This window comes from Felis catus, chromosome X (genome assembly GCF_018350175.1).
Source record: "Felis catus isolate Fca126 chromosome X, F.catus_Fca126_mat1.0, whole genome shotgun sequence".
NCBI classification, from domain to species: domain Eukaryota; kingdom Metazoa; phylum Chordata; class Mammalia; order Carnivora; family Felidae; genus Felis; species Felis catus.
The window spans coordinates 27,973,737-27,998,368 of NC_058386.1; the positions used below are offsets into that span (position 1 = coordinate 27,973,737).

A 24,632-nucleotide genomic window follows, 5' to 3' on the forward strand; every position below is an offset into this window, starting at 1 on the left:
ACAAGTTACTCAGATGAGGCAACAAATGGCATGAAGAGGTTGGGAAAATAAAATAATAGACAGAGAATGAATGCACAGTGGCAGAAATATAAATGCAAAGCAGGTGGGAATGAGGTAATATATAACCTCATGTCCTAAATGAAAAACTCCAGGTTTTCAATATAAAGAGAAAGTTTAAAATTTTACAGTGATCAGAATCACAGATAATAATAGGTTTACTTACAGTTAGTCTAATAACTAAGGAAACCCAAAATAAGAGAATGCTATTATAAATTCAATAGTATTTTGAAGTGAATTTAGATTTTATAAATCATTATACACACACACACACACACACACACACACACACACACACATACATATAGCCACATGTTTTTTTTTTTTAAAGAGCAGTGTACCCCTGTATTGTCTGTATTTATTTTAGTGCACTCCAACTTAGAGGGACATAGAGGTGGGACCAGGAGAGAACCATGGAAATAGGAATTTAAGGGGTGTGGAGAAAAAGGGAAGAACCACAGGAGAGAAGGAAGATTACAAGAGAAGAAGAGGAACGATCAGGAAAGAGAAAGGGTACCACTTCCATCAAGTGATGTGAGAGTTTTAGGAATGAGGGAGAAATCAACAATGTCAATTTTGAGACATGTCAAATGAGAGAAGTACTAACAAGCATACACTAGCTGGTCAGTGAGCACTGCAGCTAGAACAGTCAGTGGTCAGAGCAGAAATTAGGTTGTCAAAGGCTGAAGCCTGATTAAAGACCAGGAAACCCTCATCTAAAAATCGTTTAAATTATTTTTGAGGAATTTTATCTCTCCACATAATGTAATGTGTTGAATGACACTCGAACACATATTAAAGCTATGTGAAAGGAGCCAAGGGTTGAGAGAGTTGTCTTGTATTGTAACTAATTATTATTATTATTATTATTATTATTATTTAAATCCAAGTTAGTTAACATGTCGTATAATAATGGTTTCAGGAGTAGAAACCAGTGATTCACCACTTACATATGACACCCAGCGCTCATCCCAACAAGTGCCCTTCTTAATGCCCACCACCCATTTAACCATCCCCCACACACTACCCCCCAGCAACCCTCAGTTTGTTCTCTGTATTTAAGAGTCTCTTATGGTTTGCTTCCATTTATGTTTTTCTCTTTATTTCTTTCCCTTCTCCTATGTTCATCTGTTGTGTTTCTTTTTTTTTTTTTAATTTTTTTCCATGTCTTTATTTATTTTTGGGACAGAGAGAGACAGAGCATGAACGGGGAGGGGCAGAGAGAGAGGGAGACACAGAATCGGAAACAGGCTCCAGGCTCCGAGCCATCAGCCCAGAGCCTGATGCGGGGCTCGAACTCACGGACCGTGAGATCGTGACCTGGCTGAAGTCGGACGCTTAACCGACTGCGCCACCCAGGCACCCCTATTTTTCTCTTTATTTCTTTCCCTTCTCCTATGTACATCTGTTGTGTTTCTTAAATTCCACATATGAGTGAAATCATGTATTTGTTTTTCTCTGACTTATTTAAATAAGATGATAAGTGATTGGAAAAACCGTGTGGGAAGCAAGAGGGATTAGAGAGCAAAGATCAATAATCAATGCAAAATACTGACAGAAAGAGGTGGTGCCACTTTTTCAGAAGCCAAAGGTAAGACATAAAGATCATTTTGGATGTAGAAGGAAAGAAAGGACTTCTTACTTGATGCTCTCTGGAAATCAGAACAGAATAGAGTAAGAAGTCTGGATTTAAATTTCAGGGCTCTGATTCGCCACTAAGTACTAAACCTTCCTGAGGCTTAATTTTCTCATCTATAAGCTGAAGATGATGATAATAAGCCAGTAAAGAAACATTATCAGTAGTCCTGGGAAAACTCTGTTTGCAGCAGACAACTACATTGGTTTTAGTGAAAAGATCAGATGTTATAATGCATGTAAAAACACCTGTTCAAGTTTGTGCAAATAGTCACTCACAAATGTGTCATTACGTATCATTTATTTATGAAGAAGGGCTTCTTTTCGTGTCCAGGGAGGAAGGGAGGGAATGGGTGGAGGAGAAGTCTAAAGGAAAGTGACGGAAGTTGCAAAGCCATTGTGCAAACTGGGAATGGCAACTGAGGAGAAAAAAAGAAGATACTCAAAGAGAGCAGAGGACCCAAATTATACATCTGCAACACCATCTATCCACATTTTTTAAACTCTTCCATTTGTTCAGCCCTCAAGGTATATATAGTGAGGAAAAAATGAATTATACACATATTCCCCTAACCTTTTAAACTAGAAGGGTAAGAGAAGAGCACTGAAGGAAATCATCATCATCACCACAAAAGCAGCTATCTGTGAGCTTCTGTACCAACAGTTCACATACATTCATTTAATCACCTAATCAAACTAAGATATAAGTACGCGTCACCCTCATTTACAAATGAGGGTAGAAACGCTGACTTGTGCAAGGTAACATACCTAGGAAGTAGCAGACGGTGTCCTTTAAACAACTAGCCTTCCTCTTCAATTATGATTCAAAAATAAATGTGTCATCCACATGGGCGTTTGTTAGACCAGACAGATATTTCACCTCATGTGTGCACTCATCTCATAATGGCATTTAGTTTATGAATTCAATTCAAGAAACAACTACTACATCTAGTCAATTCCACAGAGTGAGAACAAAACTAATGTCTCTATTCTTAAGGATTTTATGTTCTAGGAAGACAGAACATAGAGATACAAGTAAATTACAAAGCAGACATACAAGGAATATGTTTAAAAAAAAAAGCCCTCACACTATGTGAAAAAAGAGAAGGGGCAATTCTTATTTTTACTAAAGAATCCTGTAAAATTTGAAGACATTGGCATAATTTAAATTGCACATGGCTGCGAAGGGGTTTTGGAGGGGTAGAGAATAAGAATATGGGATCTCATTTCAGGCTATGCTAATGATGCTACCAAAGACTGTGTTTGGAATATGCAGAGTGTATATACTTCATTTCATGGAAGGAAAAACTAGACGTGGGTAGAGCAATAATTACTTTGGAAAGGAGGAATTCGTGTGAAGCTACTGAACCTTATGTTGCAGGGGCCCTCCTTTACAAAAGGCCCTTCTATAACTCACCAATAATTTTCTATTTCTAATTAGTATCTATTTTTTTCTGAAATACTGCCCCCCTCAAAGCTGCCTCTAGTCAGCCTGGCATTACAAAACAAAGCCAAGATAATGTAAGTGATCACTAAGACACAGATCTTCTGCTGATAAATTCCACATTTTCCCAAATAAGCCACACTGTTGTCAGGACTCATAAACTATAGGAACAACAGTGACTTACAGAAACACAACCCAAAACGTAAGCTTTATTTGTCACCAGGGTATGTGAAAGAACAAGTAACATGTCAGCAAAGTTTGACAATTGAGAACCCAAGGCAAAGCATTACACAGACTTTTGGAATATTCATCTTTATGACAAGCTTTTAGACAGAGAGTTGAGAAGCTGAATTTCTGTGTTCTTAGAAAGATCACCACCATTAAAATCATTAAAACTGAGAAACTGAGATTTTATTATAATTTATAGGTAAAATTCTTTCTAGAAAAATTCTCCCATCTATAAGTATTGTTCTAATAGGATGAGAGATCAAAATTTCTTTATCGATTAAATGGGTAATGCATGAAAAAACCCCAGTGAGTAAATATGTTTTGGAAATTAAGGATAAACATTTGTCTGTACCACAGAATATCTCAGAATATTTCATATATTAACATACACTGCGGTACCATAAGGAATACAGTTCTTTGCTGAAATTATCCTGAAATTATCCTTTTGCTTTTGTTGTCAGACAATATTACACAACTAGCTTTGGGGAAAGCTCCCTAATATATTTAGTGAATATATTCAATAACAACAATTCAATTCATTACTAAAATTATAAGATAAGAATGGATATATATTTCCAATCAATTCTACTTAGGGAAGATGGCACAACATGCATCGCACTTTTATGTAGTGAGCTAGCACCTTTAGAAATTAAATCCACGATTCTTACTTTCAAGTGGTAATTCATTTTTAGTTTGTACTTTGGATATCATTCACTACCTCCTTTATTTAACCTCATCAGATTAGTATTCTGGAACCATGTAATTAAAAACTGCTTATCACTTTAGGGCAAGTTTATTGCGAAATAGATACATGATTTGTTTAAATAACAGCTTATTATGGAAACTTCCAGGCAGACTGGACAATGTCCTATTTAAAAACTCTTTTATTTTTCTATCAATCAATCTTTTATTTTAATTTTTTCCTATTTCAAGTTTTTATTTGAATTTCAGTTAGTTTGGGGCACCTGGGGGGCTTAGTTGGTTAAAGGTCCAACTTCAGCTTGGGTCATGATCTCACCGTTCAGTTTATAAGTTCGAACCCCTGCAACGGGCTCTCTGCTGTCAGCACAGAGCCTGCTTCAGATCCTCCGTCTCCCCCTCTCTCTGTCCCTCCCTCACTCATGCTCTCTCTCTCTCCCTCTCAAAAAAATTTTTTTTTTAATAAATAAACAAATAAGTAAATAAATTCCAGCTAGTGAACTTACAGTGTAATATTGGTATCAGGAGTAGAATTCAGTGATTCGTCACTTCCATACAACACCACTGTTCATCACAAGTGCCCTCCATAATCCCCATCACCTATTTAACCTATCCCCCCACCCACCTCCCCTCCGGCAAACTGCAGTTTGTTCTCTATAGTTAAGAGACTGCTTTATGGTTTGCCTCTCCCTTCCAATAAAAAAGACAAATACTACATCATCTTTCCTGACATTATGATCAGACAATGAAAAAATAATACTATAGAAGCAAACACTGAAAATGGAAAATTTAATGCAAAGGAAAATGATTTCCATACTTGGCTCCCAGATGTGTAAGATCTGCTCAAGATTTAAAAGCTGTATAATTTGAGTTCTATTTTCACGTAAGATCTACATCTACCAGGGTATGGATGAAAACTGAAGAAAACAACCAAACTGATGTTGTGAATTCATCAGCTTGGCTTTATATAAATTCAGTAATTCTCCACAAAAATAAAAGGAAGTGAAGTAGCAAATTAGGGATACTGTTTTAGAACACCCTTGTATGGCCTAATAGGATTTCTCGGGCCAATAACTTTCAGGAAGGCTGGATTTTTCCTTTTCATAAGGTGAAGTAACATAAAGCAAATTATGACATCATGTCATTACCAAAAACAGACATGTGGTAATCCTGCCATTATGTTTATAACCAGCCCTATACAGTGAAAGTAGAAAACAACAATGCAAATAGAAATAACCAATGGTTCACTAAAGAAGGGAAAGGGTAAATTATACAACTAAAAACTAATCAAACTTTAAAGACATTTCCAATATAGCACTTTGCCATTAACTGAGAAGAGAGCGGGTCTTTTTCCCATGATTTACCTCATCAGACCATTCTCATATATCAAAATAATGACAGAAAATGGCAAGCGAAATTAAGCTGCAGCTGTCTAAAGCATTTAATGGAATAAAGGAAATTTTTCTATCAAATGATTACTGGAGCTTTTGTGATGTCAAATAAAGAAAATGATCCCAGAGAAAATAACTAAAATATTTTGGAAAGAAAAAGATTAGAAGATGTCATGTTGAGATGATTAATGGAGAAATGTTAACACCATTAGATTAGTAATTTTAAAACAAATCACAATTCCGAAATTGCACCCTTGAGAAGGGGAAATAGCCACATATAATACAGACTCACAAAATTAAAGGAAAAAAATGTAGTAAAAGAGCTTGGATTAGTTGTACTTTCAAAACAGTAGGGAGCAAGGGAAAAAGTGTACTAATTACGGTAGTGGGAAAATTATTTTGGAAAGTTTTAGACTATACTATACAGTATTTCAGTCAAGTACAAAGGAAAGAAGAAATTCACACAGCTTTTTAGTACTGCTTGTAAAAAGATCCTGTGAATTCATTAGACGAGTTAGAAAGCGTGTTACCTATAAATTTTGTCAGATGGCGCAGTTTTGACTTTTCTCAGAAATATGCAGCAGGACAAAGAGCTTGTTACACTCCAACAACTTAATTAGAGGCTCTTTGCAGGTCTGCGTGGCATGGTGGAACCCTCAATACATATTTGTTAAGTTAAATATATACATAAATGTAATTGTGTATATACACACATACCTAATGTGTGTGTGCACACTTATGCCATAATGGCAAACATTTATTTTTATTTTTATTTTTTTTCATGTTTAGTTTTGAGACAGAAAGAGACAGAGTATGAGCAGGGGAGGGGCAGAGAGAGAGGGAGACACAGAATCTGAAGCAGGCTCCAGGCTCTGAGCTGTCAGCACAGAGCCCGACACGGGGCTTGAACCCACGAACTGTAAGCTCATGACCTGAGCCAAAGTCGGACACTCAAACAACTGAGCCACCCAGGTGCTCCAGTAATGGCAAACATTTTAATATCACTGAGATAAATTTAGCTATTAACTTAGTTCAATTGTAAGTACTTTGTGGAGCTCTATGTTAAGAAATTTAAGAAAATGGCTGACAACCATTTTCTTCCACCTCTCTCCTACTACTCTGATAGGAAGGGGAAAGGAGTGGTATGAAGAGAACGTTCCATTTGAATGGGTTCAAAACATTTTGCTTGACATAGGAGTCATGTGGCATAGTAACAAATTTCTGGAAAAGCAGGTTTCTGTGTTTGTTAAATTTTGCTTAAGCTTTTCAAATATAAAAGGTCGACCACAAATCTCTGGAAGAGAAAAACAACATGCACATTTTTCTAAGTAAATTTGAGAACCTTTTAAAACCCAAAACTTGAATACTCGTGGAGTGATCATTCCTTACAATACATCTGAGAAATAATGCTGGTCATAGTTATAATAATGGCAATGGCAATAGAACAGTCCATCATAAATATACATTTTCAAGCAATTATGGTTACTTTTCAAATTAGAGAAGTGAAGAAACAAAACTTTGGGGGAAATCTGAAATACTACATAGAAATTTGGGGAAGTATAGTGGCTATATGTCTTTGGCTGATAGAAAACTAATTATCAAAGTAAAGGAAGGAGATCTGAGCTAACGTCCCAGCTTCAGTGAAAATGCTTTAGAAATGACATCCATTAAATGTATTTGCCTATGAACAACTGAAACATTATAATATTACTATGTAAAATCTTATAGTGGACACAAGGATGATCAAGAATAAATATCCACCATTTAAGTCAATTCCAGCTTACTTCACAAAATTCCTCACATTTAATCCTTTACTATGCATGAAAACAATGGATTAAAAAAGTTGAGGGGTGCTTGGGTGGCTCAGTCAGTTGAACATCAAACTCTTGATTTTGGCTCAGGTCATGATCTCATCGTTCTTTTGAGCCCCTCATTGGGCTCTGTGCTGACAGCATGGGAGCCTGCTGGGGATTCTCTGTTTCCCTGTGTGTCACTACCCCGCTCCGTCTGTCTGCCTGTCTGTCTGTCCGTCTGTCTGTCTCTCTCTCTCTCTATCAATAAATAAACTTGAAAAGAAAGTTGACAGTAAACTGAACTTGTTTTTTTTTTTTAAATATGCTATTTGCAATATTGTCTATTAAACAGTCTCTTTTAAAATCAACTTTATTGGGGTGCCAGGGTGGCTCAGTTGGATAAGTGTACAACTCTTGATTTTGACTCAGGTAATGATCTCACAGTTCATGATTGCAAGCACTGTGTCCTGCACGGAGTCCTGGCCGCGCAGAGCCTGCTTGGGATTCTCCCTCCCTCCCTCTCTCTCTGCCCCTCCCCTGCTCTCTCTTTCAAAATAAATATACTTTAAAAAATTTTTTTTAACGTTTATTTATTTTTGAGACAGAGAGAGACAGAGCATGAACAGGGGAGGGGCAGAGAGAGAGGGAGACACAGAATCTGAAACAGGCTCCAGGCTCTGAGCTGTCAGCACAGAGCCCGACGCGGGGCTCGAACTCACGGACCGCGAGATCGTGACCTGGCTGAAGTCGGACGCTTAACCGACTGCGCCACCCAGGCGCCCCTAAATTTACAGTTTTGAAACCACTGCCACCATTTGATTCGTAGAACATTTCTATAGCTCCCTCAAATGATCCCATGTGTCCATTTTCAACAACTCATTATCCCCATCCCCATCCCCAGCTTCAATCAATCATGTAGCCTGTTCAAATATTCCCTTAGACCTAAATATTTGTCTTATCTACCTCATTAAAATATTATAATCATAAAATAACACAATGCAGATGCTTTGAAAACAGTCGCCATTCACATGGTACAGTCCTTTAAAGGACTGGACTAGTACATGGAAAGGCTGGGCTATGCACTTTCTGCTAATCGTTCCTTCTCACGTGAAAAATGGTATTCAGTACTACTTAAAATATTTTCAAACTGTTCCAAAGTTCCAAACCTTGGCAGAATTATAAAACACTGTGACAAGATGTTATGAGGATACCTACTAGGTCCCATTTTAAAAATGGTTCTTGAGGATTATAGTAAACATGTCTGGTCACCAATTCTTTGATTTTCATCTTTCTTTTCTGCTATCTTACGGCAAGATGGCAAAATCCATTTTAGTCTTGTCTCCTTTTTTTTTTTTTTTTTTTTTAAAACAGTTCTTGGCACATTTATCTGGCACATATTTAGTGACTAAATGTGGTACAATTTTCAGGAATTGAATAAATTCACCAAATATTTATTGAGGACCTGTTAGGTAGTCCTGATCTCTTATAAGCTGACCTTTGGTAGGTAGTGAATTGAGGTTGACAGGGAAAACAACAAGGAAACTAATTAAAAAATAAACAAGGAGTTTCAGACGGTCATAAATGCCACAAAGAAAATAAAACATTGGGTGTGTACACAAAGCCAAGTGTTATCTTGGTGTGCATTTCAGGTTTATAACTTCTCTGTAGGTTAGTTTTGGAATAAATATCTATTTGTATAAGAAAAAAAAGAAAAAAAAATGGTTGAATCTAAATTGCCTTAAAATATTCTGAGTACTGCAAGAATCTCCACTGCGACCATAGCCAGATGCAGCTCCCTTCACCTTTGTGATTAGAATGTGTAGATTTTCACAACAGGATGCTGTAATTTAACTGCAGACTTAAGATGTATACTTTTGAGTTTATAATATGAAAGATGTCCATTTCTTTACTACTATACATCCTGTGAGGACATGATACCATGTAATTTTTCCAAGTACAGTCAATGATGGGTAGCACGTTTCAGTCAGTTATTTATTTATTTATTTATTTATTTAAGCTTTTTTTTTTTTTTTTTTTTTTTTTTTGAGAGAGAGAGAGACAGACAGACAGACAGAGCATGGGTCGGGGAGGGGCAGAGAGACAGGGAGACAGAATCTGAAGCAGGCTCCAGGCTCTGTGCTGTCAGCACAGAGCCCGATGCGGGGCTCAAACTCACAAACTGTGAGATCATGACCTGAGCCGAAGTCGGAGGCTCAACTGACTATGCTACCTAGGCGCCCCAAAGGTAGCAAATTTCTAATCTGGTGCACCCTCTGCAACTCTTGCTTGCAATTATTTCCCACACTGTTAAATATATCAAAATAATAACAGTCATTCTAAATGGGGGAATCATCAGGTCTATACAGTAACACGCATAGGGAGCAGTGCAATGTTAGAGCACATTCGAAATTAATTGTGTTGTGTGTGCCATCATATTTCTACTGCTTGGTGAAAAGAAACTATTTCTGCTATGCCCATGTGGGGTTTACCATTGGAACCCAAATGTCTGTAATACATCTGTATATTCTTCTTCTATGGTTAAATTACTTCATCATCACATAAATCCGGAATGAATTCTGCTGTGAGGATTTAGACGGTCTAATCCATAAATCAGGGAAGTAGGCTGCAGAGTTAAACTGTTGTGAGTCGTTTGGCACTCACATGTGCTTATTTACATTGTAAAAGTCTTTTTTATTCTAGAATGAAATCATAAGCTTAATCTGATAGACCAAAATCCGTACTTAGATCTTTATTTTTTAAGCCATTGATTTTGATAGTTTGGGATGCTTACATTTAAATATGGTCAAACATATTTAAACTGAGTTATAAGATTTAGTTTCAGTAAACACAGGAAGACCTCACTTAGGAATTATTTTGATGTGCACCTAATGCAGTCAGCTTAAATTCGCAGCTTTCTTTTTTTTTTTTCCTTTTGACATATTCTTTTGGGTTTTTTTTTTTTTTTTGATATTGAATTTACTGTCAAATTGGTTTCCATACAACACCCGGTGCTCAAAAGAAGATCCTTCTTTTCTATTTGTTGATGCTAAGTTTTAGCCACATTGCTGATGGGATAGAAAAAGAGATGGAATGAAGAAATCTGGTCTATAGTGAGCCTGGAATACTCAAAAGTCCTATCATGACAAGTGAAATATAGGAGCACTTTTCTATGGTGATTATGAGGTCCTCTCCTTTGATGATAACTTGTTTCCTCGACTGCTTTAAATTTTTTTCTCTCTACTCATACACCTAAGTACACTATGTGGGAGATGATGTTGTAAAAGATGGGATGAGGAATCTGTAGGATTCGTGCAGGATGTAGTTGAGCTACTGCCAACACTGCTAAGCAGCCCCACTGCTTCTTGTGGTAATCTTAGTGATACCGTAATATTCTCTCTCAAGTGCACATCATCAACACTCAATGATATAGAGCACTTCAACAGCTACCAATGGTGGATTTTTCGCAGGTACTGCAGAATCAAGATAATGAAATTACTGGAATAGGAAAGAAAAAAATGCTGACTGAAATGCCTTCGTAATTTTACAAATTACAGATATTAAAGTGGTTATTTAGACAGGACTATCATGGCTCCTACAATAATTTAGAGGCACATCCGAGCTAATTGGCACATTAACATATGCAGAATTAGGGGGAGCGGATAAGAAAGCAAGAAAACCAAGTCAAATTCATTTTCAAACATCCTTGTTGAAAATTCTGTTTGTCTGAATTAATTCATTTCTGCAGGAATTCTCAGCTGTGTTTTCTACTTTCATCCAATTACCAGAGGAGTAAGGGCACAATCAAAATTGAAGAAAGTCACCCCAACTCCCTCCCATTGAAATCCTGACAATGCCATACATGTGAACGACAAGGAGTGAGTACTCAGACATGTGATGTGAAGAAAAGACTGTGGGGCAACTCAGCCATTACCAAGAATGAACTCTCCAAAGCTGTTCTCAACCTTTGCTACATGTGAAAATACCCTGGAGAATTTCCAATAATTCTCATGACTGAGTCTACACAGAAATTCTGACATGATTGGCCGAGGGCACCCCCTGGGAACTTCGATTTTTCTTCCAGATCTTAGGTGCTAAAACTAAACGTCCATGTTTTGGTAAGTTTTGCAGGAAAATTAAGGAGTAAATAACTATATTCGTGGTATGTGTTTCTTTGCAGTTAGATAATTTAATGATTTTATTCTGCAAAATTACAATGCTGTTTTGAGGAAATTCTCCGTGATTTTTATATTTTAATCATACTATTTTTGAAATAGTTCTTTAAGTTTCTGATTTATGTATCTAGAAGATAAACTTGTGTATCTAGAAGAGCTCTCCCCATTTGCTTTATTCTATTTGAATCAATAAGATGTCACCTTAATTTTGTACTTGAATAAAGATCTCTCTTTAAATGGCCTGGCACTGGGGCTTTGATGCTGTGGTCAAACTATTCAAGATTTTGGTGTGTTTATGTGTGATTGTCTGAAAAGAAATGTTCAGGTCACTGTAAGCTCTGCTATCCTTGCAGTATGTAGTCTTATTGTCTAAATGGTTAAGCTTTACTCATGTGAGCTCATGCCAGTAAATAAAACAGTATATATTTTTAATCAGATTTAGAATCAGAAGGCTCAATTCTATAATCATGACAGATAACTGATCAATTAACACGCTGAGGCAGGGCGGGGGGCTCATTGCTGCCTTATAGTTACAAATGCAAATGGAATCCAAGGACCTATTCTGGTCTATATCTACTTTTATAAATAGTAAGAGTATATATGAAGAGTTAGAAAGTATACACATTGCATGGATGTCCTTAATACCAGGAATTTGTTATACCTGAGAATCTTAATCTTAAAAGGCAGAAAAAGAAGGCTTAAAGAACAGATTTAAATTTGATAGCAAAACTATCACTGCACCACACGGTGGAGTCAGACATCCACAAATCTAAGTGGCCAGTGTGTGACAGGAAATCAGAGCACATTATTTAAGATGACTAAATACGGTAATGCTATTCCTTTTGTCTGGCTTCTCAGTGATATACTAAAACAAGTACTGATTCCTGAAACGGGAAAGCTAAGTCCACTGAATCTTTTATTTGTTTTTAAATTTTTCAATGTTTATTTATTTTTGAGAGAGAGAGAGAGAGAGAGAGAGAGAGGGAGAGAGAGAGCGCACCAGCAAGGGCAGAGAGAGAGAGGGAGACACAGAATCCAAAGCAGGATCCAGGCTCTGACCTGGCAGCACAGAGCCTCATGCAGGGCTCAAACCCACGAACTGCAAGATCATGACCTGGGCTGAAGTCGGATGCTTAAATGACTGAGCCACCCAGGCGCACCCCCCCACCCCTGACGGAATCTTTTAATTAGCAATGAAGTCTGATGAAAATTTAAAGAGACAAGTTGTTTTGCATTAATACAAACCATTAAAATTAGCCCCCATGATATACACTCAAAAAAAAATGTCATTTTGGTGGCATTCTTAGTGGCTTCTTTGTCTGACAAACTCTGCTTATGTTCTTACTTCACAGACAACCTCTTTACTTTCTACTTGTTTCTTTGAAGAGAGTTTCAAATCAAGCTTCAGGAAATGCAATCCTTAAAGTAAATCTGAGTACCTGATAACTCTGTTCCAGAAAACAATTCACTAGCTGTCATCTTAAAAGAATATCTTGGAGAAGAATGTTTCAATAGCTTTCAGGAGGCTTGCATTTTCCAATATTATATATTACCAGTGGCGGAATTCAAAGTCGAGAAGTATCTTGAAAATGCCCGTGCAACCAGAAATTCATGGAAAACGGATTTGAGCCTGTTAGTGCTCTAAAATCCCTTTTCTCAAGTAGATTTGAAATTTCTTAGTTGACATGTGTGCTGTTATTTCCAAGTACTTCAAACTGTGATAATTAAAAACATTTTTACTACAGCTTTTTTAGTGGAGAAAACCAAACACTTTCTATTATGGTATTAAAAACTAGTATGTTATATTCATGTTTATGGAATCCTGGATTTATATCTCAGTTACAATACTCAGGATCCACAGCCTTTTCAACGAAACAAGCTGTTTTTTTTTTTTCCTAAAAGCTCCCATTTGTTTCTAAAACAATAACAGCTATTGCTTGTTTTAAATTCGCTACTCATACTTCCATTCTGTAAGCCTTAAAAAACTATATATTTTATAGTACAAATGTTCATTTTTAATGTTTATTATTTATACTGTTCAAAATTTCCCTTAATTATATTCAGAAATTTATGAGCAGTCTTTAATCAAACATTCCTCCAAGTTTATGTCACTAAATTAAAAAAAGAATCGATTCTATTCTGCTTTTAGTTTATAATCATGTAGTCCTTCCCAACTCAGTAATTTATGTCATTCCTGACATGCATTTTTCTAAAGCCTGCCTATAAAATTTTCTATGTGACTCATGAGGATTCTGCCAACAGGATTCCCCCAAACCACATCTTCTTCATCCCCTGTTGCAATGAGGAACCCCTCTGCCCTGGGCTTGGTAACTCTATCGAAACCACTATACTCTGCCCCGTGTTCTCAGGGACTTCTTTGGTCAGAATTTGACAATATGGTAAAGTGTCCCATGCTACTGTGTACAATGATGCTCTGGACACCAATTTAACTATGACTCAGTGCACTGTAATTGCACTGTAACCATGACCTATAAATCCAAGAGTTAATCCAAAAATTCATTTCAAAATGAAAACACTCGGGCATCTCCACCAGTTAGTGCGAAGAGGGCCTTTGGGATGGGTATATAACCTTCTAATGCCCCTCCTATCATAACATACTTCTCTGAGTCATCCTTGGTTGTTAGGTTCATAATATGTACCTAAGATCTGAAAAGTAGCTACATTACTATCAGAAAATATCAAAGATACTGAAATAAATAATACCTACCATACTTTACATAGGTTGAAATGTTATTTAAAAATAGAATTGCAGCTTTTAAATGGTTATTTTTTTTTCAACTTTTTATTTATTTTTGGGACAGAGAGAGACAGAGCATGAACGGGGGAGGGGCAGAGAGAGAGGGAGACACAGAATCGGAAACAGGCTCCAGGCTCCAAGCCATCAGCCCAGAGCCTGATGCGGGGCTCGAACCCACGGACGGCGAGATCGTGACCTGGCTGAAGTCAGACGCTTAACCGACTGCGCCACCCAGGCGCCCCGAATTGCAGCTTTTAAAAAATACTTTCCAAGGTAAAAGTTAATTGAGGTATAGCTTAAATTTATAAAGTATAAAGGGATCTTAGATTGATTTCCATTACTGTTTTAACTCTCATTCTAGAAAATCTGGCTTGGGACAGTTTGGATTGAACAGAGTGGGATGTGTGAGTACATGTGAGTGTATATGGTATGATTATTAGTAATTAAATGCAAATTTATATCTCAAACATTTTGCTATTAACTACTTGCAATACATTAAGTGTAGAATACAGAGATCCTATAAATTATGATTCCAAGATAACATAGATGAGCTGATAATAAAATATTTGAGACTGAATTTTTTGAGGCTGCATTTTTAGTGGTACCACTAAAACTAATTTGTTTACAATTTACATTCCTAAGGCTTCCCTCTAGCTTTAGTCTGAAAATACTGAGAAACAGCAGACTTCCATATGACATTTCCCTATCTTTTAAGTATCTCTGTTTTAAATTCTGCCACCATATATTTTCAAAAATAAAGCTTCGAGCACTAACCTAGAGCTCTCTTTTCCCCGTGCCTCCAGATACTCAAATCAGCCAATGAAATAACACTCCATACAATGAGCCGCATAAATTTTAACTCAGAAATTCAGCAATGTCCTGTTCAGATAATACACCCAATAACAGTAGTTCATTCCCAGTCTACTTGCCTGGGCTTCCTGAGGCATCTGAGCTGCGTCCACTTTGTCAGCAATATAAGCTGCCAACTGCTTGTCAATGGATGAGAGGGACTCCTGAATTAAGTGCAAGGATTTTTCGATCTCCTGGGCAGACTGGATACTCTGTTCAAGCAACTTTTGCCTCCTCACAGCCTAAAGAAAATAAGTGAGAATGAATCAGTGAAATGCTTACTCGCGGTAGTTTTTCTGCAATCCAGCTGCAAAGTAAATGAAGATTCTAGATTCTTCCACCATCACCTTTTTGTAAGATAGATTCCGCAGCTTCCTGCCACTCATTCAGCTCTGCTTACACAAATAAGAGTAAGAATGAGAAAAAAAAAAAAAGGAATTAGCATACAGAACTACAGGATCAGGAATATATGCAGGACAAAACCACAGAATTATGCACATCAAGGAAAGAGGGTGGAAAAAACATTAGTGAAAGCATCTTGGACACTGCAATCTGTCGTTCTCAGACCGAATGTTCCTCCTGATCTCATTATATAGTTCAAGAGATTTGGTTTACTTAGAATAGGGTCATCGTCATCACAATCCAATTCAAGATGGATAATCCACTTCCACCAGTGAGACACATAGACAATCTGTTCAGAATCAGCTCCTTTTCAAAAGGAGAATTTCACATAGTCATCTGGTTATGGATTTATTTTAAATATGACTTGTACCTGTTTTCCATGGGCTTTTTCCGCCATGTTTTTTTTCACGATTTGGATTATGGAAATAACTTGCACAACTGGATCTGTGTTACTGCTGAGGCGGAACAAATAAGTAATCCTAATATAGCCGCAATTAATCTTGATTGTTACTATAGGTATGATTAAGATAATTTAACATTTTCCAAATATAAATAGCAATGCTGAACAGATTGCACAGTCTCCCTTCAAGGATCTGTTCACCTTTAAAAGAAGAGTTCTAAAAGTAAGGAATGGGACAAGGAATTTAATGAGAATTCCTTAAGTTATGCATCATACCAAGTATTTTTTCTTTCTAACACGATGCATACACATGATTACCTGGTACAAGAGAACTATCCTTCCCACACACCATGAATGGGGTTTTAAAAATGTCCCTGCTTCTGATGAATACAGCCTAATATATAGATTTGTCAAATCACTACCCTGTACACCTGAAACTAATGTAACATTGAGTGCCAACTATACTTCAAAAAAAATATGTAAATGAAAAAAGAATACATACATTGGCTCTGAAGCTTAAAATGTGTTAGAGATACCATTATTCTTTAAGGAGGCCAACTGGGAACACATTGTTACTCAACGGTGAATAAGGCTAAGAGGTCTGGACCAAGGTCTTGCACTGCAGCAGGAGTGGGAAGACATTGTCAGTATTTCTATCGGTACAGGAAATCTTCAGGATTTTGCCCCTGGCTTTCCTTTTTTCTCATTCCATCCACAGGTTTAGTTGCACTGAGCCCTCTTAACGCTCCTATCTCTCAACACTATGTCTCCAGGCCAGATCTCTCCCTCGATCTCCGCATGTGCATATGTGATACCCTACCTGACATCTCTACGTGGACATCCCACAGCAACCAAAACAGCAGCAGGACCAAATATCGGCATCTTCTGCGTCCCCTTCTCCCCTACTTCTCACCTCTCCAACTTGTTTTTGCTCTCCCTCTGTACTTTTTTCCCTATTTCAGTGACTTATAATTACTCATTGCCTTTATTAGGCTTAATTCTGAATATTCCCTCTTCTTCTATCATGCCGTTCACCATTTTGTGTTTAATCAATCAATTCCCGAACCTTTCTTCTACCTCTTAATACTTTCTGATTCCATCCTTTTCTTCCACCCCCTGCCCCACCCCAACACCACTGTCATTACTCTAGTTGAGGTCATTATCACCTCTTGCCTCAAAAACAGTACATGCTTTTGGCTGGTATCCTATCCTAGCATTACCCATCTGCAATGTAGCTATGGTGTGTTCTTTCTAAAATGCAATCATGGTTCTCTGCTTAAAATCCCCTAGTGAGTATTCGTTTTCCTGAGGATCAATGCAATACTCCTTAATATGGCTTTAAAGTTCCTTCATAGTCCCTGCTGGTGTCTTCTACTTCGTGCTCAAGCTACAGAGAAATTTTACTTTTCATTCCTGAACATGCACGATGTCCCTCTTGATACTTGGCCCTAAACATACTACTCTTCTTTCTTCAATCAACTCCACCCTAACTTCTTTTTATTGGCTAATTCACCTTTATCCTTTAACTCTTACCTTGGAAATGTGGACATCTCCCCCACCAGGTGGCTGTCCCTGACACCCTATGCTCTCCGTTATACTCTGTATTGCTGGCTCAGCATGTATCACACAACACTGTAATTTCCCATTAATTTTTTTTGCCCCTACTTCAGACTTTAGGTACCAATGTGATTAGAGACTGTGGGTGCCTTGTTCATTGCTCAATACCAGTTCCTAAAAAAAGACGAATACTTTTGTTCATGACTGAATGAATGGTGTAACAAAGCTTTTTGATAGGGAAAACAGAGAAGAGTTCAAATAGTTGAAAAATGGATTTGCAAAAGAAATTGGGGAACAGGTCGCCACCAGACAGAAATATTGTCTGTAGAAAAGTTCTTCCAGTTTTGTTGTTTTGTTTTGTTTTGGTGTGTGTGTGTGTGTGTGTGTGTGTGTGTGTGTGTGTGTGTGTGTATGTGTGTGTTGGAATTAAAAGTATCAGAATACACCATTATTTAAAGAAAACTTTAATCTACTTCTATTAAAACACTTCATCCAAATCAGTGACCAAGATCTTGCCCTGTAGTCTAATTCAAATATTGTTTCCCCTTTCTTTAGTCAAAACTTCAACTAGAAGTTACATCAAATCAAAATTCAGTTAACAGTGCTCATGGCTATAATCAGAACTGTCTGTGTTGTACAAGAGAATGTCTGTAGCCTAGCCAGACTTTCTGCAGAGAAATGGATCCCTAATAATAAAGTTTCACCACTGTGACAGGTGGCTGGAGAAAGCTTCCAATCACAGCACACAGTAACTGCCTACTCAGGCATTGTTTAAGTCTCATCCTTTATCCGTCTGAAGGCAAAAACAACCTACTGTCCTGTGCTTTAAGATAATAGGATATAATACAGCATAATGTTAAACAACATGTCTAGCCCCAAAATTATATTTAGAAATCTAACCTCTTCTAGTCAGGAGATTCTATGGATTGAAAGAAATAAAATGACCTAAGAGATGATAGCAGAAGAGTTGACCTTAGGTAGGTTGGTTGTTTGCCTGGCCTGGCAGTCAGTAAGAGAGACTGATTTACATGGATTCTTCGATTTTCTGAGAGAGAGAAAAGACCTGGTGTCAATCTAAGCTTATAGAATTCTTTGAACTAATGATGACATAAGCTGCCTTCTATTTCTAAACATCTTGTTGGTCAAACCCTGATGGGATGCCAGGCCTGTGGATTGTCTAGGACCCTCTGGCCACTCGATCTGTATTGTCTCACTGATTGGAGCTGGTAGGAAGATCTGAACCATAATCATTTTTTTGTTGCTGGTCCAGAATATGGCTCAACTACTGTTTTAAAATGTTTTATCATGTCTTCAGCTAATCCTCTCAGCAGTAAGAGGAATCGTATAGATGAACACAAGTAGCAAGTATGAGGAGAGTTAGAAACACACCGAAAGGTTGGAAATCAACGGCAAAAATATAAAAGTACAAAAGTGAATCATAATGATGGTTAGGTACCAAAGAAAAAAACATAACAAAATTTTCTTTTGGTTTTCAGAAAAATCCAAGGAAAACTTATTTAAACTAATCAATATACATGAAAATATATTATTATTATTTCTTCAAAGTTTTCTGGAGTATAAAATAAAAAGCTGACTAATTTTTCTTGGCATCGGAAAGTTGTCTCCACAGTGAATTGTTTTGTAGGTTCCTATTCTGTTTTAAGTAATAACCTTTGTGCTTCAATACTACAAACACTTAAATCAGAGAATGACATGGCTAAGAAATTGGAGAAATGAATTTTTCATTCTGGAAGAATAAATTTCTCAAGTGCAATAAAAAGTGGAAATTTGAACCAAAATAAAGAAAGGTATTTAAAATACAAATGCAGGCATAAATATAGTGAAACACATTACACACATTATCCCAATAGCTTTCTACAAATCATCACTCATTTAAGGAACTATATGTCCTGATATACTTATTAAAGTTGCTATACAACACAGTAATTTTTATTTCATTTAGTAAATAACAGACTTGACTGCAAGTCACTTGCAACTGCAAATAAGTTGACTTGACTGCAAATAAGTTACGAATATGGGTGTTTTTCCTATTAAAATAAGAACTTCTGAGAAAATTATAAAGATTTATTTCCCTTATAGTTAAGCTTTCTAGCCAGCAGCAAATGCTTATTAAGCACATAACATGTTGCAGAACTGAATTTTACAGATAGTTTCTCACGATAGGAGATAACAACCAAATGAGAAAAAAATCTAGGAGAATGCAAGGATGAAACATTTTTTAGCCAAAAAAAGAAACAAGAAAAACAATCTACATGATAGGAATTAAAAAGTGCCAGAAAAGTGTTTTTGTCCAAAATTCCCTATCCTACACTGATGCAATTCTTCTCTTGGTTGCATACTCCACCAATTTAAAAAATATATGTATGGATTACAAAAAAAACTGCTAGAAGAGAAATTCCCAAGAAATTTAATTCATTTTGTAGCATGAGTTAGTTTGAGGCCACAAAAATAATTTCCTTTCAGGATCTGTGGGATATGGGTTTGGGAAGGGGAGAGATTTTGTCATTATTTTGTTTCTTCTTTTATGAGTGTGTTATTGTTTTACCTGATTTGCTTTTGCTTGTGTTTTTTGTTTTTTTGGCAGAAAACTGGGGAATAATTTTTGATGCCTGGCTATGATTGTGGGGACCTACTGGGCAGAGGAGGTTTTCATGAGGAAGCCATTTGTTGTGGAACCCCTTGTGGAGGGGTACAAGAGTGATATAAGTCTTGAGGAAAGGAAAACATGACTGTGCAAAAGATGCACTTTGATATCTTAGCATCTTGCACAAACCTTTTTTTTTATCCAATTATGTAATAAATATTCCTTGGTTCCTTACTATGTTCCAGGCAAAAGCTGCTCTCAGTTTTTTCTTCGTAAAGTATACAGTAGATCCAGGCTTAACAATGTAAAATTTGCCCTTTCATTGGCCCTATGCCAAAAAACGGATTCTTTTTAGTGGGCTGGGATTTTGAGATGCACTTGGCTTTTCAGAAGTCTGGACTGTGGATTTTCTCGAGAATTGCAGATCCTTGCCCATTCTGCTCTAATTTATGGGGAAAAAACATTCAGGCTCTTTGTGCAGACAAATTACCTAGGGATTCTTTAAATTGTATTCATTAGAATTTCTAAGAAAAGGGAAAGAAGACATGTCAGATGGTTCATTAAAAAAAACCAATATGGTTTATGATCATCTTGTAGTAAAAAAAAAAAAAACACAATGATTTATTGTTTCTAAGTATTTGTCATTTAGACCCACACATGTAAAATGTTTTCACTTCCATCATTGTTTTATTTTATTTTCCCTAAGTAATGAAATATGATAGCCATTCTTCAATTAGACCTCATTTCTTTGAGTTATTTTAGTAGTACATGAACTAAAGAAAACTATTTCTCAAATTTTGATGCAAATAAAGCAACCGCTAATTCTTGAACCTTCTGCTTGGGGGAGAACATTAACTGCCCCACTTTGAATGCCACTACCTTGCACAAAACAGAACAACGACTTAAGTATTTTTCTCATGGACAGTGGCTAGAAGGTGGGAGTCCTGAAAGAGATGTGCTAAAAACAAGTCCTACTCCCACGGCTCTTCAGAAATTAATGTGGAGACCAAAGAGAGGCCACTGATCTGCATTATTTAACAACCTCACCTGACTTCACGCAGACTGTCCTTGACCAAAAAGTTCTATTTTCTGGAGTCTCACGTTCAGCACGCCAGTAAATTAAGGCAACTACTTCCTTTTCGTGTTTCTTTGTTACCAATAGAGTGGCTGTAATTTGCTCAAATACCAAATCATAAAAGTACTCAATTTGACTGAATTGTTTTTGGTGGGTTGGAGAGCACTTTTTAGTGAACTACAGTTGACACACAGTGTTACATTAGTTTCAGGCATACAGCACAGTGATTTGACAAGTGTAGCTACCATCTGTCACCACGCAATGCTATTAAATACCAGTGACTAGAGCGCCTATTCTGTATCTTTTATTGCCAGGACTTACTTATTCCATAACTTGAAGCCTGTATCGCCCTTACCCCTTCACCCATTTCCATTAGCTGTTTCCTCCTAACTCTTATGCAACTTATGAGCTACTCTGAAGCTCCATCATTATGGTCATGAATGCAATGGACTCTCTTATCTTAGAATTTTAGCTACAGTCTTGAACTGAAAACAGTGAGTCCTAAATTCCTCTCTAAGAGATCGAGATAACAAGTTTTATCTCAGAAAACTTTACATGAGAGGTAGGAAAGCTGGCTCTTCTTTCATTACTCCACCAAGCTCACTACTCCAACACTCCAGGTAGATTTTGAAGAGAATCATAGCCTGAATCCATGGCCAAAAAGGGAGACAGTGTGATGACATCATTGGTCAACTCCTCAAAGAAGAATAAAAAGTGGTACTTCAACCTCTCTACCCTAAGCAAGTTAAGGAAGCTCCAGGTCTACTACCCATAGAGTCTGGGAGTCCAGAGTAAATTGGGATGGCATCTAATTACAAACCTGGACTCGGCTCATGCAGCTAAATGCTTTATTTGCTTTCTATGCCTAAGTAGGTATAAAGGAAAATAAATTAGAAATGATGGTATACTGAGGAGCGGAGGCAGCTGTGCTTCCTAAACCCTGGTGTGGCAAAAAAAAAAAGTCTCCATAGATCAAGTAGGGATGGAAAAAGGCAGTCATATTTGAGTGGTCTAGCAGAAACAATGCTTCAGGAGCAAGAGTACTCCACAATGAAGAGGCTTGAAGATATTTTCCCTAAGCGTGTTTTTCTCACCAAAGAATTGGGAAGACGCAGGAACTATTGTAAGACCTCTTAAAGAACCTACACTTGCACCCCAAAAAAGTCAGTGCTTGTGTCCTTGCTATATAAAATACAAAACACCACAAAAACACTAGCTACCAGGAGAATTTCGCCACTTTTCTTTCTGCCAGTGGAGAAAAATGGGACACAGATGGGGTAAGGAAAAGTGATGGTGATGTAGAGAGGAACCTGATCACTCTCCTCTTGTACTGCACATCACTTAGGCCAGGGTTTAAGCTTGAAATGGAACAGCAGAAGAACATTAAACTGAATATGAGATTGAAATTTTAAGCTGAACTAAACGCTTTAACTTTTTAATTTCACAGAAACGGGAAAGCAATGGGATCTATTCAAGATGTCAGTAAGAAAGATGAAACAATCATCAGCTTGAAGCAAAATATTTCATGTTTCTGTCCTACCTGGTTCAAACTATACAGAAAACTGCTGTGATGGTTGATGAACTCAACACTTGATAAACTGAAGTAGAGGCAGAGGAAAAAGATGGATCTGAGGAACAGCTAGAATGTGATCTTGGGAAAGGTAGGAAATGGTTTATGGAAGGCATGAAGAGATAGATCATGAAGGACCTAGGAACAGTCTTCAAAACACTGAGAAATATGGGAGCATGGCATGATTAGAAGGCTTATAAAGAAGAGACTCTTAAAAACTGAGAACAAACTGAGGGCTGATGGGTGGTGGGAGGGAGGGGATGGTGGGTGATGGGTATTGAGGAGGGCACCTTTTGGGATGAGCACTGGGTGTTGTATGGAAACCAATTTGACAATAAACTTCATATATTGAACAAAAAAGGCTTATAAAGATACAGTGATGCCTTGTTTTATACAGTATCTACCAATGTCCCAAGTGTGGACTACTGATGCTATCAAATGCAATGCTTCGCCTACTGATGGACAATTTCAGTGAACAGCCAATTAAAGTTTCTGAAGGATAATTTGACGGTCATTAAGGAGGCATGGCAGGAAAAGGTCAGGAATTATTTAAGGACCACGAGGCACCTTCTGTTTGTCTCACAAACACGTTCTCTTAACTTTTAGTTGTTCAGAGCTGGCAGGAGGGCATCCTTACAAAAGCTAAAATTTGAGGCACACCCTGGGCCTCGCTGTAGACTCGGACCTCTTTAGGGTTGATGAGAAATAAACATCTCATTTTTCATGACTGTGTAGGGTGGAAGGAAAATAGTAGATCCTCCCAGAGTTGCATACAACATTCCTAGATGGTTCAGTGTGCTTTCAGCAGGCTAAGGAAAGGCTTTTCAAGAAGAATCCAACTAGTATTTTCCAAAGGGAATTAAATGGAGATTAAAAGAAAAGCAGAGGGGAAAGAAGATAATGTACAGCAGAACGGACAATTTTCAACTACTCACTGTCTCAGCAACCTTCAAAAGCTTCTCTTTGTTGCCTTTTTTGTTCGTTTGTTTTCAAATTAGTCTGTCATACTTTTTCCTAAAGAAAGGAGGTTCCATACACTGTTCCTTGGACAAGGAAGATCAAACAAATAAAAAACTATGTTGCTTTAAGCCACTTTAGATTTAACTCTTATGGGGAGTTCTGGCACAATTAGTTTTTGTGGCATGCTTATTAGCATACATGATAGGGATTCAGGCTCTAAATAATTAGTCAGATGTGCACAAGTGTTTGTATACATATTATTTAAATACAAAAGAATGTTACATTATTTACAAGTATCTTCGAGATTTATATTTTTTAATATCACTTGGTTTAAAACTACTGGGCAGAAAAATCCTCAAACCATGTGCAATGAGCTCTCTATAATTTCCTTTACAGGAAAAGATTATAAATGTTGAAACCACCGGGGTCATGGTTAGTTGGAACTTCATCTGTTTCAGGTCTCTGTAGGTCACTGGAGTGCTTCTGTGACCTCTGAAGGAAGCACAATTGAAAGCAATGTTTGGGAATCACTTTATCAATGGAAGTTGACATCAGATAGCCATCACTTTCAAGTAAAGCATTGATAGAATGGTCAATGAGCTGTACAGTAATATATCTAAGACATTTCTGGATTTTTGCTGCATCCATTCATCTTCATGGGTAGACAAATGAAATTGGTCTTCCACGCTGGCAGGAGCAAACCAATGCATTATTTCAGCTTCAAAAAGAAACTGCTGGAACTATAATACAGTAAATCTAGAAGGAACCTACAGAGTTCATCTTATCCTGGCCTTTTCAAGGTAACTTCAGAGGCCATCCTGGTCAGCAAAGCTTCTCTGGTGTAATGGCAAAGGTAACTCCCCGATTACACATGTGCTCACAATATGAAAGTCGAAACTTTAGGCAATTAATAATTTATTGATATTGTAATTAATAAAATGTCAGAGAATAGTGCTCTGGTACAGAATGGCGTGACAGAATCAGAGTCTAGGGATAAACTGAATCAGGACTGAGAATACACGTCTACGTAACTCATG

General features: G+C 37.2%; 1 protein-coding gene across 13 annotated transcripts in view; it reads right to left on the reverse strand.

The window, feature by feature from the left end:
* DMD (dystrophin) overlaps window positions 1-24,632 on the reverse strand; it is a 2,379,610-nt gene that overhangs the window by 1,232,477 nt on the left and 1,122,501 nt on the right. For 11 of the 13 annotated variants that reach the window (XM_045050793.1, XM_045050788.1, XM_045050791.1 and 8 more), the window contains one exon: window positions 15,107-15,268. In XM_045050793.1, the coding sequence (XP_044906728.1) occupies window positions 15,107-15,268 (162 nt within the window). Of the gene's footprint in view, window positions 1-15,106; window positions 15,269-15,373; window positions 15,563-24,632 lie in introns of those variants that run through there. The other 2 variants (XM_045050798.1, XM_045050799.1) reach the window with 1 other exon arrangement.